This window comes from Notamacropus eugenii, chromosome 3, assembly GCF_028372415.1.
Source record: "Notamacropus eugenii isolate mMacEug1 chromosome 3, mMacEug1.pri_v2, whole genome shotgun sequence".
NCBI lineage: Eukaryota > Metazoa > Chordata > Mammalia > Diprotodontia > Macropodidae > Notamacropus > Notamacropus eugenii.
The window spans coordinates 19340422-19358496 of record NC_092874.1 but is presented as its reverse complement, the minus strand read 5'-3'; the positions used below and the strand labels follow the sequence as shown (position 1 = coordinate 19358496).

The window sequence follows — 18075 nt, the reverse complement described above, 5'->3', positions numbered from 1 at the left end:
TCAACTCATTTAAGTTCTCCTAGCCTTGCTTTTCCCATCTGTGAAATGGGGATAACTTCTTTACAGAGTTGTTATGAAGATCCAGTGACATCATGGGGGTAAAGCACTTTACAAACCTTAAAGGGAAAGCACTTTAACACAGGACCTAACCTGTGACTTCCCAGTGGGGTAACTCGCTCTACTATTGCAGATTTGCACCCTCTAATCTTAACGAGCTGCTTCTCCCAAAGGCCCAGGGGACAATGAGCAGGCCTCTAAGTCAGAAAGAAGTAGGGAAAGCCCCCCTCAGATCCATGCTGGCTGTGTGAGCCTGGGCAAGTTACTTAACCTCTCAGGGTCAGAGGGAAACTGTTATATAAACCAGAGCTATTCTTGTCAAAGTTCCACATCCCCAGAAAGGTGGGAATCCAAAGTCAGCTGCTGGCCTTTGTGTTGCTGCATTATGGCAGCAGCCCAATTCTGGGGGCACAGTATTTGCTGGCAGCATTAGTCCTGTCCAGGGCAGAAGAGTCCTCTCCCCCTCCGCCCCAGGAGGCCAGAGCATATCCTCTCCCACAGGAGACTCCTTACCTGATAACAAACTGTCTGTTTTTATTGAGGGAAACTTCAAAGTCATTTCATGCTTGTGTCTATGAATCATCAGATGATCCTCGGTCGGGAAGCGCTGTCAGACAAATACAAAGAAAAAAAAGAGAAAGAAAAGGAGATCCATTCAGCAAGTTTCACAATACTCATTCACCACCAGCTGGAGGGGGGAACAGTTGTGGAGGGTAGTGATCATCTAGCAACTCAAACACACCAGGGGAGCCAAAATCTGCTTTGGAGAAGTGAGAAAGTGTGAGCTGTGCTTCCATCTTTTCCTATGGGATGTCAAAAACGTAGGCCCTTCACAGGCTGAATTTTTTTTAAAAACACCAAAATGAAAGAAGCGTTATCAGCTTCTTAACCAGCTGATATGGCCAGGGGAATCTAACTCCGTTCAATTCAACCAAAATTTTTTAAAAGCACTATGTGCTCTGTATATTGGAGTCACAATGGGGTACAAAAAAAAAGAAATAATCTTTGCCTTCAAGGAATTGAGATTCTACTGGGGAAGAAAAGATGTGAACATGCTTTGAATGCTTTCAATGCTTTGAAAAAGCATTTTTAAGTGACAGCTCTATGCCAAGACTCCATGTTGGATGTTGGGAATAAAATGACAAAAAAGAAACAGTTGCTGTCTTCATGGAGAGTACATTGTACTGGGGATTTAGGAGAATACCTCTCTGTGGGAGGTGGCCCATGAATTACCCTTTGAGGCTAGGAAGGGGTTCCATGACGCAAAGGTAAAGGAGAGCTTCCCAGGCATGGAGGGGCTGAGGCTCCCCCAAATGGGGAAGATGGCCATTCATGTACTACCAGAACAGTGCCCTGACTGGGATGGAGCCTACAGAAAGAGGAATAATATGATATGTCTGGAAAGGTAGGAGGGGGATCAGACTGTGAGAGACTTTAAATATCTGTGGAGGAAGGCAGTACATCCCTTGAAGTAATAGGGAGTCATTGACAGACAGGACAACCAACAGTGGATCTGAATCCATTGGAGATAGCTTCAAATTCACATGAGACTGGTTAAGTCACTCCCCTCTCTGGGCCTCAGTTTCCTTAGCTGTGAAATAAGGGGGTTGACCTAGATGGCCTCTGCAGAACTTCCCAGCTCTACATCAAGAATCCTCTACCCTAAAAGATGAGCACTTCTCAGTGCCAGTCCTGTGGCCAATCAATAAACAACACATCTTCATATGAATTCAAGATCTGAGAGATCACAGATGGACCCTACCCTATCCTCAGCTTAGAGAATACAAAGAAATTAAAAAAAAAAAGTTGGAAACATTTGGATAGCACTGATCCAGCCCAGAATGCACTTCTGTGCTACGTAGCTATCTCAGTGTTCTGGTTCCACTTTAGGGAACTGAAGTGATCATCTTAAAAAAAAAAAAAAGTAAACTCTCCAGAGATGCTAAAAGCATCTCTTTGTCACAGGGACCTGATACCAAAGGCAAGGGAAGGTGCTTCACTGAACATGGGGCATGGGTAACAAGAGAGACAGGCCCAAGTAGAAGGGGTAAGCATACAGTTCAGATATCAATCAGCCATGGAGAGCAGGGCACAGCCAGGCTCTCTGGAGGGCTTAGTGCTCTAATTGTCAGCATTTATAACAAAGTTCAGCTTTCCTAGAGACTGGGACTAGGGCAAGAGTAAATGGCCCAAAGTGACCCAATGAGAGTCTCATATACATATTTTTATATATATATACATATATATATATTTGTCTTGTTCTGTCTTTTAGTGCTGTGTTACTCAAACCCATCAAACCTAGTGGGATAGCCAGCTGCCCTGAGACTGCCTTTATGCTTGTTTCTGCATCCCCAGTGCCCAGTGCCATACACACTGTGGGCAATTAATTAGAGGCTTGTTGGAGTGTTAAACGGAATGATCTCCAGTCCCAGCACAAGGGGCTGGATGATCCGGATGAGAGGCACCCCCCTTAGGCTGGCTCACCCTCTCGCTTCCAATGGGCTATCCCACACATGACTTGTACTTGACTTTGTTTTGAGTGAGGGAGGGCTGCATCTCACACAACAAGACCAAGTCACAGTGATATGACAGAGGGGTTTTTGACAGAGGGGTTTTTTACAGAGAGGGGAAGGGCCTCCCTTGGGGGTCTCTGATTGGTTTATACCTCTGATGTGACAAGTAGGTAAGTGCCAATTATCAAGGAAACTGGAAGTTTCTGGCAAGGAATAGTCTAGATATGAAGGGTTCTAGATAAGGGAAAGGGTAGGGTTGGGTACAAGGTAGGAGACGAAAATGTGTCTAAAATGAAGATGATCTGTCAAGAAAAAGGCTGGGACAAGGAAACCAGAGGTTCCACAGGCAGGCTATCAGCACAATGGGAGGCAGGCCATTAAGAATGGATGGATGAATGGATGGATGGATAAAAGAAAGAAAAAAATGTTATTAAATACTTATTGTGTGTAAAACACAAGCGATGGAGATTCAAAGAGAAAAGTAAGAAATGGATCCTGCTCTTAAGGAGCTCACATTGTATTGAGGAAACCACATGCAGGGAAAGTTTCTAAGCCAAGTCTGGCATAAAGGGGGGAAACAGCCCTCAGAAAACATGTTTAGGGCAGAAAATTAAAAGAAAGTCATCATAACAAAGCAAAAACAACCAAACTTTTCCCTGTTCAATTTTAAACTGATGAGGAAATTTCTGTATCCAAAGTGCACCAGGACCCACCCAGGACAGTATCAGAAACCACGTCACTGTCCTGCTCCAAAAGCTTCAGCTCAACAATGAAGCGCAATCTGGTCCTAGAAATGTTAGCTTTAGCAATAAGAGAAGAAAAAGAAATCGAAGGAATTAAAACAGGCAAAGAAGAAACTAAGTTATCCCTCTTTGCAGATGATATGATGATAGATTTAGAGAATCCCAGAGAATCAAGTCAAAAACTACTTGAAATAATAAACAACTTTGGCAAAGTTGCAGGTTACAAAATAAACCCACATAAATCATCTGCATTTCTATATATTACTAACAAAGCCCAACAGCAAGAGAGAGAAAGAGAAATCCCATTTAAAGCTAAGATAGACACCATAAAATACTTGGGAGTCTACCTGCCAAAACAAACCCAGGGACTACATGAACACAATGACAAGACACTTCTCACACAAATAAAGTCAGATGTAAGTAAGTGGAAAAACATCAGTTGCTCTTGGGCAGGCCGAGCCAATATAATAAAAATGACAATCCTACCTAAATTAATTTACCTGTTCAGTGCCATACCAATCAGATGACCAGATAATTATTTTCTAGAGCTAGAAAAAATAATATCAAAATTCATCTGCATGAACAATGAAGTGTCTTGGTCAAGTTGGTATCATAAAGTATAGGATCATGGGATTCAGAAGTGGAAGGGGATTAGATCATCTCATTTTTACATGTAAGAAAACAGAGCCCTAGAAAGAGAGAGTGACTTACTAAAATCAGTCACACAACTAGTTAATAGCTAGGGCTTGGATTAGAATCCATATCCTGAGGCATCATGGTAGGACAGAATGGGTAAGACACCTGGAGTCGCCTCTGGACTATTTCTGCCTCCTTTACACCTCACTTATCCTCGCTAAGTCTCAGTTTCTTGATCTGTAAAGTGGGCATACCATTGGTTACAATATCTCCTTCACAGAGCTGAAAGGGAATGAATTGTAAACCAGAAAATGTTCTACCTATGGAACCTAGAGCCCTGATGTGGCCACTTTTAGAAGATATGATAACTTTTAAAAGCCTATTGGGTTCATAGGGTCATAGGATCTTAGATTTAGCTTGGAGGAGATCTTAGAAGTCTCCTAATCCAAAAAACCCATTATACAGATGAGACCCAGAGAGAGTCAGTGAATTGTCTAAGCTCAGATTTGTCAGTCACATCCAGTTCTTAATGACCCATGTGAGGTTTTCTTGGCAAAGATACTGGAGAGGTTTACCATTTCCCTCAGGTAATGATAATAATGATAATAACTGATATTTACTTAAAAGTCTGTAAAATGCTTTACCACATTATCTCATTTGCAGAGGAGTGACACAGAAATGTGCTGGGGCCATGCCTGGGGCAAATGCCAGGAAGTATTCCCTCAGTGAAAGATTAAAGGGGCAGGGAGGAAAGAGGAGCTTCCTATTAGAATTCTTGCTGGCCAGGGGCTAAATGTGGATACCTAGCCACTGGGGAACCATTTGCAAGTTCCATGAGCATCCTTTAAATCTGGTGCCCACTCCATGCAGGTACTGTCAAATTTGGACCTCCTGAGGAAAACTCCTGATTACTCTGCCCTAGGTCCGGGCTTCTGGGGAGCAGGCACAGAGCAGACATAGGATTGGAACCCTGGCCCTCAACATCCCTCTCCAGCATATTGTCCAGTATACCAGGCTCACTCTGCCATTCCTCTCCTAGCCTCTCTCCTGAGTCACTGGACTTCTCTATCATATCCCAGCAGCCTTAGCACCTTGGAAAATGCCTCCACCCCTGGGGCCCATCCTCAGACTGGGGACTTTCTCCCCCAGAGCCTCCCTCCATTTGAAGAAGTAACCAAACCAGCAGCGCTCACACTACTCCTCCCCTCTCCTCTTCTCTCCTTTACCTTCTCTTTCTCATTTTGTTTCTGGCTCCAGATTGCTCTACCACAGCCCCATAGGGGCACCTTCTTTTCCTTCCTCCCTTTTATGTTATCTGCCCTCTGCTCCTTGAGGTCAGTGACTGGCTTTCTTTTTGTTTATATCCATGTTCCCCGCACTTAGCACAGTGCCTGGCATACAGGAAGAGTTTAATAAATGTTTTGGTTAGCTTTGCTGTCCAGTCGTTTCCAGTCATGTCTGACTCTTCATGACCCCATTTGGGGTTTTCTTGGCAGAGACCCTGAAGCGGTCTGCCATTTCCTTCTCCAACTCATTTTATATATGAGGAAAAGGAAGCAAAGAGGGTTAAGTAACTTGCCCAGGGTCATATAGTTATTAAGTGTCTGAGGTCAGATTTGAATTTAGGAAGAGGAGTTTTCCTGACTCCAGGCCAGGTACTCTGTCTCCTTGCTAATAATACCTGCCTGGACAGAAGGAGTCAATGCAAGATTCCAAGGTACCTCACTCTGCAGCAGGAGCACTTTGCCTATTTTTGGGAATCTAGCTTATGTAAAGGACTGTGCCATCACTCCAGAGTGGAGAGAATATCCCATTTTAGTGGAACGATGCTCACTTTTTAGAGTTCTCCTGTTTGCCCATTCATGTTGGCATCAGGTGGAATTACTTCCCAGTGTCAATAAGCAATGAGCATTTGATTGACCACTGTGCTAGGCACTCTGCTGGCCGCTAGACATACAAAGGCTAAACCATTCCTGCCCTCAAGATTTTACATACCACTAGGAGGAAACAAACATGCAGACAAATAGATTTACAGGTATACAATAAAAAAAATATGTCCTATGATATATATTAACATCTAATATTTACAAAAGTAGATTCAAAGTTGTTTTGGGGGACACCTACAACTATCAGTGGTCTTTTCGAAGCAGCATTAATTGAACCAAGTACAAGGTCCCATAGATAGTCACCAACCCTGTAAGTGAACCAGGAAATTCCCCAGGATTTAGGGTCACAGCTTGTGAGGTCTTTGCCAGTTCTGATCTCCTCTTGCCCTAACTGTCTATTTCAAAAAGGAGGTCTAGAGAGGTATAGAGAATTACCAAAGGACACGCAGGCAGAAAGTTATCAGGATGATATTCAAACCCAGATCCTTGGACCCCAATTCGGCAGGACTCTCTGTGCCACAATTCATTTCAAAAGACATTTTAGTGTCATTGATCATTTCCTCCAATATTCCCAATCCAGATATCAGAATTTGTCCATAGGCCTGGGTGGCATTACGTGCCAGGGTTTGAGCAGAGGATTCTGGTTCCTCTTAGATCATGCTGTTCATAACTTGTGAGAGTCCAAGAAACCAAGTCTTATTTCACAGCATGTCTTCTCCTAAAGGCCCCCAGAGGCCACTCCAAATACAGCACGAAGTAATGCAAAGGTCCCCTGAGGAGCATTCCAGGTGCTCTGCAGTGACTCTTGAGGACTGTTGCCCAGGGCCCCTGAAAGCACTCCAGAGAAACATTCCAGGTGGGAATTCTGCTTCCCATTAGACACTCTGGGGACAATTTAGGGAAAGGAAAGGGAGCGATCTCAGACAGGTCTCACAGGACCTTCTGTCCTAAGAAGCTTGAAGCCTGGGCATTCCTAGTGACCATAAGTGGTCAACTGCCTCAGTTTCCCACATGTGCTCCCAATGATAGGACTATGGGAAAGATTTCAACGTCATCATCAGGTGATTGCAATATGATTAAAGAAGTGCCCATAGAGGTGACAGCCAACAGAAAACCTTAAGCTTTGCTCTGTGGAGCTTATAATCCACCCCAACTGCTGTCCTCCAAGGTAGAGGTTCCCGAGTAGATACTGGGCTGCCTTTGGAGTCAAAAAGCATAGGGTTCGAGTACAGCCTCTGACACATCTTGGCTGTGTGATCCTGGGCACATTAATTAGCCTATTTAAGTCAACGCTGATCTGCATCGATGAAGTTTCTATACCAAGGCTAGGTCCCAAGACCCATTTCCCCTAAAGAGCATAAGGCAGAAGAGTGGGCCTCGGGCATTCAGGGGCCACTTCTCAGTCTGGCAAGAGGCCAAGCTCTCCCAAGGTCTCCATGCTGGGCTGTGTTTTCATCGATAATACAACAACGCCAAGTCCAAACTGTTCCATGGAAAAACAGACTTCCTCTTTCTCCCCATTCCTCAAATGACAAGCCTGGACATCTGGAGGGGCCAGCCATGGGTTTGGCTTGCTTCCTGGGGGTGGGGGAGGGAGGAAGGGGGGTTAGGAATGAAAAGGGTCTGCCTTATTGGATTTCAGTGACTGTGGCTCTGTGGATGTGTGCACATGGGCTCATATCATTTGGGGTGTGGGAAGGGGGACCAGGATGATAATAACAAGCACAGCCTCTCTCTGGAGAGACCAAACAGGATGTAGCAGTAATGGATCAGACACTAAGAGTGGTCCTGGTTGCTGGAGCCCAAACCGCCTGCCAGGCACCCACACGAGCCCTGCCAGCGGGACCCACTCACCTGCGAGCAGCCTGGAGCACTGCAGACGAACGGCCTTTCCTGCTCCAAGTTCATCTTGGATTCCTCATAAATCTGCAGGTTAAGGGGAAAGGACAGAGACAAAAAAAAAAAAATGAAGCACACAAATTCATTAATATCCCTGGCTGCAGTCTCAGAAACATGCAAACCTACCACTCAGGGAACCCTTTTCCCAACGGCTCTCAGGATATCAAATTCCCCAAACAGACAAGGACAAATTAACATGGATCCAAGGTTCTGACTGGCTCATATTCATCAGGCTCCCTGCAGGCTGAGATCTTATTGTTTTTATTTACTTTGAAGGGAGCAGGGTAGAGAAAAGCCACCAGGCTCCCCCAGCTAAACTCCTGCCTGTAACTGGTCTTCACATCGTCAGGATTTCTCCTCCTCCAGACCAAGACCACTTGGAAGCCTTCTGAAAAGGAGGCGATGTTCATGAGCATCAGAGGCTCTGAGCGGAAGGGGGCCTTTCATTTTACCACCAAGCAACCTGAACCCGGGAGAATTATGACTGAGGTCACGTGGATAGCAAGGGGCCAAGCCAAGGCTTGTACTAGAATCTTCTGAGTCCTTTCATTTTACAGACGAAGAAACTGAGGCCCAGGGAAGGTTATAAACTTGTCCAAGGTCACGTGGTACGAACTCAGCTCCTTTGACTTGAAAGAGGTTACCCCATCATCTTACAGATGCCAGTGAAGCCAAGGGAAAGCTAAGGACTTGCCCAAGGTCATGAAGACAGTAAGGGGCAGAGCCTGGGGTCTGAACCCAGGTTCTCTAACTCCCAGTCTAAAGTTCTTTCTACTGAGTCACTCACTGCCTTCTTTGGTTTCTTCTAAAAACCCTAAATGGAAGCTGCCTCAGGATTTCAAGACCACAGGCTATGGCTAGGTGATCAGTGTGACAATATTAGTGTGGTGGTCCATTACCACAGGCCAACAGGACCCTAGGCAGCAGCAGGACCACTGACCACTGATCCTTACAACAAAATCTATAGATAAGATAGCCTAACAGACAGATAGGCTGATGGATGGGCTTTATAGATTATTGAACCTATTGAACTACATGCCATAGTCTAGAACAGGGCTTCTTAAACTTTCTCCACTTGTGATCCCTTTTCATGTTTTGGCAGAATTCTTTGGCATTGCATGGCCTGAGGACATGGGCAGTGCAAAGTGTGCATGTTGTGTGTTCAGGACCAAGGCTTCAGTGAAGTTGCCTGATACAACATGGGAAAATGCTGCCAGAAACACTTTAGGGTCATTATATGTTTGATTTGGGGTCGTGTATTCAGAAACCTTTTACTATTGCCAAATTTTTCACAACCCCATATGGGGTCATGACCCACAATTTAGGAAATGCTGGTCTGGACAATAAACACTCTTCATCCACTTGATTATTCCTCTGTGGATGGTTAAAGCTTTGAGTTTAGAATACTGCCGCTCCCCAAAATCATATAGTTATATTACTCAAAGAGTAGTAGAGAAGTATATAGTGGATATAACCAAGCTGTACCACGTTACAAATAAAGAATTACAAAAGAAAACTGAAGAGAAAAAAATGTAATCAAGATGACATCTAAATGAAAAGAAAATGAATTGGTCACGTGAGGAGAGTAAGGAAAAGCCAACGTCTTGTCTGTGTGTTGTACTAGAACCATAAGATCACAACATCATAGATTTTGAGCTGTAAGGAGCCTTAGAGTCCATTGGTTTGCCCACTCCCCCTAACTTTACAGATGGGAAACTGAGGCCCTGGGAATTTAAGTGATTTGTGCATGGTCACAAGAGCCTCAGAAGTAGAATCCGATTCCAGGTCATCTTATTCCCAAACATCATATTACAACGCCTCTCCTTACAGCATTAGGACAAAGAGGACATACCCTCCCCCCAATGCCCTCATGATGAACATGGAGGGACATGAACAGGAGTCATATAAGATAGACTGACAGATGAGCTGCAATCTGCACCATTGGAGAGACCACAGATACATTGGAAAAGTCTCTGGAAAATGCCTTCTGATGCTGAGATAAGCGTTGGAAACACAACTCATCTGAAATGTTGGGACTCCTGATAATTTCTCTGATATTAGACAAAAAACATTTGGAATAATCAGAGGTAAACAAGACTCTTAGAAGACAATCAAGAGCCCCACAGAAACACTGACTAGGCTTGATTTTACAGCCGATTGTGAATCAAGGTGAGAAAAAAGATTCTACGTCTGGAAAGATAAATGGCTTAGATGGATGACTTGAAACAAGGCACCTTCCCTAGGAGGATTGAAAAAAAAACACATCTAACACTATATGTCATTTTTCAAATCCTAATTTAACTAATAGCACTCCCACATAGCCAGGCAACCACTGGGGGATGCAGCAGTCAGCATCTGTGCAGCGGTAAGGGGCTGCCTGGTCTCTCTCTGTGAGTAGCCAGGGTTCAGTTTAATAAAATTGTGTTACTTTTCAGGGAAACTGTAATGAATCACTGTGCCTCCATGTACAAGCTTTTCCTGAAATGCTCCCAGGTTTTATAAGTGTGTGATGGAGAAGTATACTCTTGCCTTCATTTTTGGAGGCATAAATAAGCCAAGTGATTTGGACCTCTTAACGTAGACCTACCTCTCACCATTACTCAAATCTGACAAGGTTTCACACCAGACACTTTCAGGTCCAGACATATGAAGTTGGATTTTTCTACGCTCCCTTTGCTCCAAATATACCCCAGTACTACTTCAAGGAGATGGGATTTGGTGGGTGCCAAGGGCTCTCCTCCACAGATCAGAAATCCAGAGTTGGGAGAACCCTCAGGGAGCATCTAATCCAACACTCTCATCTTGCAGATGAAGAAACTGAGGTTCCATAGATGATAAATGTCAGAAGTAGATTTTGAACTTAGATCGTCCGATACATTTCCCACTGTCGCACTCTATATCCAATTCCTCCATAGAATGGCAGTCTATAGCCATCCTGGTGAGAGACCTGGTCAAACTGAGCCAGGCTGGACCGAGGACAACAGACATGCAGACACGAAGGGGGCCCGGAGCTAAAAGCTTCTCAGAGTCCATGCTTTACTGGCATTTGGGGGTCCTCCATTGGTCCCCTCATTTGGGGGCACGGGAAGAGGACTTTGGGCCATTATTTTTAGAGGGAAAGATGAACAACAGTAATGACGTTCTAAGATTAGAAATAAGCGCACCTCACTTTGAAAAGTGACATGACATCACAGAGTGACATGGAATCAGGAAATCCTGGGTTCAACTTTTGCCCTGCTCACTCACCAGCTACATGATCTTGAGAATACCATTTCACTGGATCTTGACTTCAGTTTCCTCAGTCGTAACATGTAGATAATACTTGGGCTCCCTACCTCCCAGAGATGGTTATGAAAAGAGTTCTCCCTGCTCCTTACAAGTGCTCTTGAAGATGAGAGGATGACAGATTTAGAGATGGAAGAGACCTCAAGCATCATCTGGTTCAACTTCCTCATTTTACAAATAAGGAAACTGAGGCCCAGGGATGGTAAGGGACTTACAGATAGAAGAAGCCTCAGAGGCCAACCTTCTCATTTTACATTAGAGAAAACTAAGGCCCAGAGAGGTTAAGTGATTTGCTGAAAGTTGTACAGATAATATGCATCAAAAGCAAGATTTAAACCCAGGATCTCTGCCTCTAGTGAGTCTCTATCATTATTTTATGGTAGCAAACATTTGCCTGAAAAGTGGGAGAAAGAGTAAATACTGTACAAGTATGGGATAGACACACCCTCCCTCACATCACATTCACCCATTTGATGGAGTCTCTGCCAGACTCTCATTCTGCTATGTTCCCTGCCTCCCCTCCCCTGGGGACACCCTTCCTCTCACCCTCCACTCATCCAGGAACAGGAGGACACTGTAGGCAAGAAAGGCAAGAAATACATTTTTCTCAGATACACAAGTTGATGTGGAAGAGCGATCCTTTCCAAGGGGGCATCTGACTTATGAGAGGAAGGCCTGCCTGTGAATACTGTAAAAGAAGCATCGATGGAGCCTGGCTCCATCACCAGCTTCTTGCAGGGTCCTCATCAATCACTTCATGACTTTTCGCCATAGGATTTCCACAATATCAAATAAGGAGATCTAACTTTATTTTCTGTATGCATATACATACATATATAAGTACATACACATATATAAGTGTGTACACATATACAGAGAGAGAAAGAAAAAGTTCTTTGTATGTTGTCTCCTTCATTAGAATGTAGGCCAGGGCAGGGTCTGTTTCTCCTTTTGTGCCTGAAACAGATTAAGCACCTAAAAAATGCTTGTTGACCTGATGCATGTGTGTGTGCATGTATGTGCATGTGTGTATGCGTGTGTCTGTGAACTGGCACATCACTCTAACGCATGGAATCAATTGGATGAGTACAAGGTAGGAGACTTGAGGGCTGGGCAAATTAATCTGAGAAGAACTAGGGTTTTTAGTGAAATGCAAGCACAGGGTGAGTCAACCCACGCTAACCAATATTAAAGAGGTGACACGTCCAAAACAAGGAGGAGATGGTCCCGCTATATTCCAGCCTGGCCCATCCATGAGACCTCTAAGCTACTGTGTTCAACTTGAGGGGGCCTCACATCATGCCAACAAACTGGAGAGCACTCAAAAGAGGCTGATCAGGATACTGAGGGGACCAAAGATCATGTCATAATAGGATCAACTGAGGAATGATCATGCTTAGCCTGAACGGGAAAAGACCTACAGAAGACATGACAGGTGTCTTCATGAATTGGAGGCTTCATCATGTGGAAAGAGTGTTCAACATAGGGTGCTTAGACCCAAACAGCAGACCTGGGAGCAATGGGAAGAATTTATAAAGAGGCATGTTGAGGCTTATGGTAAGGAAAACTTTCCTCGTATCTAGAGCTATCCATGAGTGGAATGGATACCTCTAAATTGGGTTTCCCCTCACTGGAGGTCTTTGAGCAAAGGCTGGATGAACATGTGTTAGGGAGGGTATAGAAAGGACCCTTGAGGACAGAACTGAGACCCAGATGATCAACATCTCCCCTAAATTTTAACTCATAGTAGTCCCCTTTCACAGAGATAACAATCCAGATTTCTGTTCCAAACACAAATCTCACTACTTAGGAGACTGGCATGGACCAGCCTCGCCACCCTGAGATTCAGTGATCTAGTAAAACTTGACTAAGCTAACTGAGGCATAGTCTGATGCTCTTTGTGTGTCTGTATTCAAATGATACCATCCCCATCACCACAGCGAATCAATGTGATGCTACCACAGTTCTTATTGGTCTTCAGGCCATTTCATCTGCCTTGCTTCCAGTCGCAGCCTTTTGTCCTCTCCATACACTCCAAGGTCCAGTGACCCGGCCTCCTTGCTCCATCTCCTGGCTCCGGGCACTTCCCCTGGCTGCCCCCGAGGCTAGAATTCTGTGCGTCCTCATCTTCACCTCTTGGCTTCAAGTCTCAACTAATCCCACCTTAGAGGACAAGCCTTTCCCAGTTCTGCTGCCGCCTCCCATCCAGGATTATCCCAGATTCATCTGTAGCTCATTTGTACTTGGTCATTTACTTGTTCTCTCCCTGCCTAGACTTCGGGGACCACCTTTTCCTTTGCCTCCCCAATGCTGAGCACAGTGCCTGGCACATGGTCAGTAGATGCTTAATAAATGCTTGTTGACAGACTGCCTTGCTTGTCAAAATTCAGTGCTCACGTAACTGAAACCACCCCAGGAGCCCCTGAGGGTTTCAGAAAACTCTGAGTTCAGGCAATAGAATACACAATAATCTACACCGCCATCCCAGGCTTCCCACAGTTGACAAGGAGGTGACAGGCTTGATTTACAGCCATGACCCACAGCTACGGTTTCAGTTCCTTTAGACAGGTAATAAATGAGAGTCACCTTCTGTCTGCTGCTATCCCAGATAATCATAGAGCACCACTCTCCAGCCCAATCCATGGGCCTTCCCTTTGGCCCTCACACAGGACATTCCATCTTCCATTTCTGTCCCCAGTGCCTGGAATGCTTTCCCTTCTCAGTTCTGCCTTGGAGAAGTCTCTTCCTTCAAAATCATTTCATCAAGTATCTCCTTCTATCTGGAGCCTTTCAGGACCCACACTCCCCTCCCCCACCCCAATGGTTATGGCCCTCCCTAACCTGAATTTAATTACGTTGTATCGATTCCCTCCTTGCAAAATAAGCTCACTACATGGAAGGCCTGTTTCCTTCCCTAAATTTGGATTCCCAGTGACTGACAGGGCTGGGCGCACAGTAGGTGTTGATATTTTGTTGTTCAGTCATTTCAGTCATGTCTGACTTTTCATGACTCCATTTGGGATTTCTTGACAAAGACACTGGAGTGGTTTGTCATTTCCTTCTCCAGCTCATTTTACAGATGAGGAAACTGAGGCAGAGTTCAGTGACTTGCCCCGAGTCACACAAGTATTAAGTGTCTGAGGAGGGATTTGAACTCATGAAGATGAGTCTTCCTGACTCTAGACCCAGGCTCTGCGCACTATGGTGCCACCTAGCTGCCATTTTAATATATAATTGTTGTTAATTGATTGATTCTATTCAAGGTGTTTAATCTTACAACTTTTTTTGCTTAGACCATTTTGTGTCATTGAGCCCTTTGGCCGTCTGAGGAAGCCAGCATACAGGCCCATTCACAGAACCATGCATAAAATGCCCACGATTACCAAAGAAATCAATTCTACTGAAGTAGATTTTTTGTAAGTTCCCCAGGTTAAGAATCTCTGTTTTGGAACATGAAATAGCTCACAAATGGGTACATTTCATTCAGCTGATTTGGCCATGGTCCCACCACACCAGAAAATTTGCTGTTCCCTCCTCATGATGCTCCATTTCCATATCCACGCTACTGCACAAGCCATCTTCCCTCTTTACCTCCATTTCTTAAAATCTCTGGCTTCCTTCAAGACTCAACTCAAATGTTACCTTCTTCCAGGGGTCTTTTCTGGTCCTCACTCCCCTCTCACAACTGCTACATAGAGCCTTCCCTTTCAGGTTACCTCCCAGATACAGATTTATCTTCTATTTGTGTACACGTCTCTCTCATTAGAATTGAGGACAAGGGAATAGTTTTTGTCTTCCTTTGCATCCTCAGCCCTTAGCGTAGTACCTGGCACACAGTAGGCACTTCATAAATGCTTATTGTCTGTCTTCTGGTGAGTCAGAAACTTCCTCATTTAACTCGGTCCCTCCCTATGTCCCCTGCCAATGAGTTGCTTTCTGTGGTCACAGTAGGGCGACATATGCTAACAGATGTCAGCCTTTCTGGTTTGGCCTTTCTCCATATCCTCAACTTCCCGCATAGTGCCTGATACAAAGTGAGTACTTCATCAATGCTTATTGATTAGTCAGTCAAAGTGGCTGCTGCACAACAAAACAGACATCGCATGAAATTAGTTTTCTTTCCGAGATGAAGTGTCCATATAAAATAGGTTACAAATATCTCATGGAACCTTAGGTGTGACCAATAGACTTAGAAAACACAGCAGCACTGGCTACCTGAGAAACACAGGGCACCCTTACCTGATGGTGGGTTAGCACTCACCTCCCATGCCAATGGAACGATTTCAACAAATTCCTCCCACCTCAGAAATGATCAACCAATCAAAAGGTTGGCTTCACAAAGAATCTGGGCTGCCCTTCTTATCACGACCTCATTGCAGACAACCTGGATATGTCAGCACCAGCTCAGCTCTGACGTGATTCACATGGATAGAAAGGGGGAGGGGTCAAATTTTAATAATGATGTTAACAACATCTGTTGGCATTTATTGTCCTCCAGAAGGAGCTGTGCTAGCAGTCAGGGACCTGGCTGAATAATAGTGCCCCAACTGGGCACAAGGCAGTCAGTCAGTCAATAAGCATTTATTAAACACCTACTATGTGCCAGGCACTGCTCTAAGCACTGACGGTCCCTGCCCTCAAGGACCTCTTGGTCTAATGGGAGAGAAGAGGCTGGAAAGAAAGGAGAGGCTTTATGCCCCAATCCAATCCACCTCTTTGAAGCACTTTGTATCAGACGCTGTGCTAACCAGTGGAGACACAAGTTAAGGCAAGGCAGTCTCTGTCCTCCAGGAGCTTATAATGTATCAGAGACAAATAGGTGAGGCGAAAGGAGGGAGGTGGGATGGGAGAGACAGAGAGAGAGACAGACACAGACACAGACACAGAGAGAGGTAGATAGATATATAGATATAGATGTAGATATAGATATAGATATATAAACCTATGTTTTATATATATATAAGAAAGAAATATATATAAAGAGATATATATGTATATGAATGTATATTGTGCATGTATATGTTATAGAGAGAAAAGTATATATATGAGAAAATATATGTATGAGAATATATATGAGAAATATATGAAATACAGATGTGGAGAGAAATGTACATGTATATATGTGTGTATGTATTATAGAGAGTTTATATATGTGGGTTTATGTGTATATTTGTGTGTGTGTGTGTGTGTGTGTGTGTGTGTGTGTGTGTGTGTGTGTAGAAAAGGAGGGCGGGAGAGAGAGATTTAACAGTAAGGGGGGATCTGGAAATGCTTCCCATAGGATGTAGCATTACAGCTGAGCCTTGAAGAAGACTAGAGATTCTAAGGCAGAGGTGAGGAAGAAGAGCATTTCAGCCAAGGGGTACAGCCAGTGCAACGGTACTGAGGTAGGAGATGGCTGTCATGGACAGCTAAGCCAATTTGGCAAGAATGAAGTTTGTGTAAAGGAAAGTAAGAAGAAATTAGCCTAGCAAGGCTGCAGCCAGACAATGAAGAACTTTCAATGCCAGTAAACTCAATCAACCAGCAATTACTAAGCACCTCCCTAAGTTCTAGGCTATGGGTATAAGTAATTTCCTTGAGGGTGGAAACTGTTTCGTTTTCTGTTTATATCATCTCCAGTGCCTAAAACGGTGCTTGCTATAGCATAAGTACTGAATTGTTTGCTGATTGACAAAAATGAAATGGTTCCTGCCCTCAAGCAGTTTATATTTAGTGGCAGAGAGTGCTAGATTTGGGAGTCAGAAGCCCTGGCTTCAGATCTGGCCTCACATTTCCTAGTTGTGTGACCTTGGGCAAGTCAACCTCTCTGCCTGCCTCAGTGTCCTTGTCTGTGAAATGATGTTAATAATAGCATTTACTTTGCAGGGTTGTGAGGATTAAATGAGATAGTATATTCACAGTGATTTGCAAATAAATGCCAGTTTTTAATGTTATTATTGCATCAGAGGATCTTATATTTTATCAGAGAGACAATAAATAACTAATACCAACAGTAACAACATCTGGTTTTTCTATAGAGCTATTAAGTTTGCAGAGATGATCTCCCTTGAGTTTCACAGAAAATCCTGTGAGGAAATGATTCTAAGAATGCCTGATTGTCTCCATTGTACAATTAGAAAACTGAGGCATAGAAGGGTTGAATGAGCCATGTAAGGTTCTTAAGCAGTAGGAATGACTCCTGCAAACTGACTGAGGTGGGGCAGATAAACAGGAGTCACTTCAGTCCCTTGGGCACAGGGATAAGCTCCCTCAACTCCCTCCCTCACTTTTTCAGATCGGTCATTAAAAACAGAGATTGATATTACTTCCAGTTTAGGGTATGTGGAGGGCATGGGGGTGGGACAGGGGTCTATATTTTCCCCCTTCATGAAACAAACAATTAGAAAATTTCAGGGACAGAAGCACATTGGGACACCTACGGTCATTCATTCCACATTTAAGAATGTCTGTAGCCAAGCCAGAAATTTCCATACTCATCAATAGGGACAGATTTCTAGGTCCCATCACACACATACACTCTCTTTGTCTGTCTCTGTCTCTGTCTCTGTATCTCTCTCTCTGTCTCTCTGTCTCTCTCTCTCTCTCTGTCTCTCTCTCTCTGTCTCTCTCTCTGTCTCTCTCTCTCTCTCTCTCTCTCTCTCTCTCTCTCTCTCTCTCTCTCTCTCTCTCTCTCTCTCTCTCTCTCTCTCTCAGGATTTCTGCCGGTCACTTTACAAAATGACCAACAACCACATGGTCAATCAAAGAAAAAGCCCCGCCCCCACCCCACATGCAGACTTAGAACAGGGGGAAAGCAAACAGGTGGACCCTCCATCCTTAGCACAGGATGGCCTGGAGAGAAGCTCAGATGGTCATCACCAAAGGAAGATAGGATCACCAACAAGATGGGCACAGAGTACATGGTGCCTTGGATTTGGAATCAAGAAGACCTTAATTTGAATCTCACTGTGGATATTTACTTACTGTGTGACTCTGAGAAAATCAAAATGGGGATAATCCTAGCAACTACCTTGCTGGGCTGTTATGAGACTCAAGCCTTACTTAATAGGACCA

The 18075-nt window shown here is 44.2% G+C and overlaps 1 protein-coding gene across 2 annotated transcripts in view; it reads right to left on the bottom strand.

Moving 5' to 3' along the window:
* Positions 1-18075, bottom strand: part of CREB5 (cAMP responsive element binding protein 5) — a 488110-nt gene that overhangs the window by 402941 nt on the left and 67094 nt on the right. For both annotated transcript variants that reach the window (XM_072651024.1, XM_072651025.1), the window contains exons 2-3: positions 7690-7761; positions 571-664 (exon numbers count right to left, since the gene is read on the bottom strand). In XM_072651024.1, the coding sequence (XP_072507125.1) occupies positions 571-664; positions 7690-7743 (148 nt within the window). In that variant the 5' untranslated portion in view covers positions 7744-7761. The remainder of the gene's footprint in view (positions 1-570; positions 665-7689; positions 7762-18075) is intronic.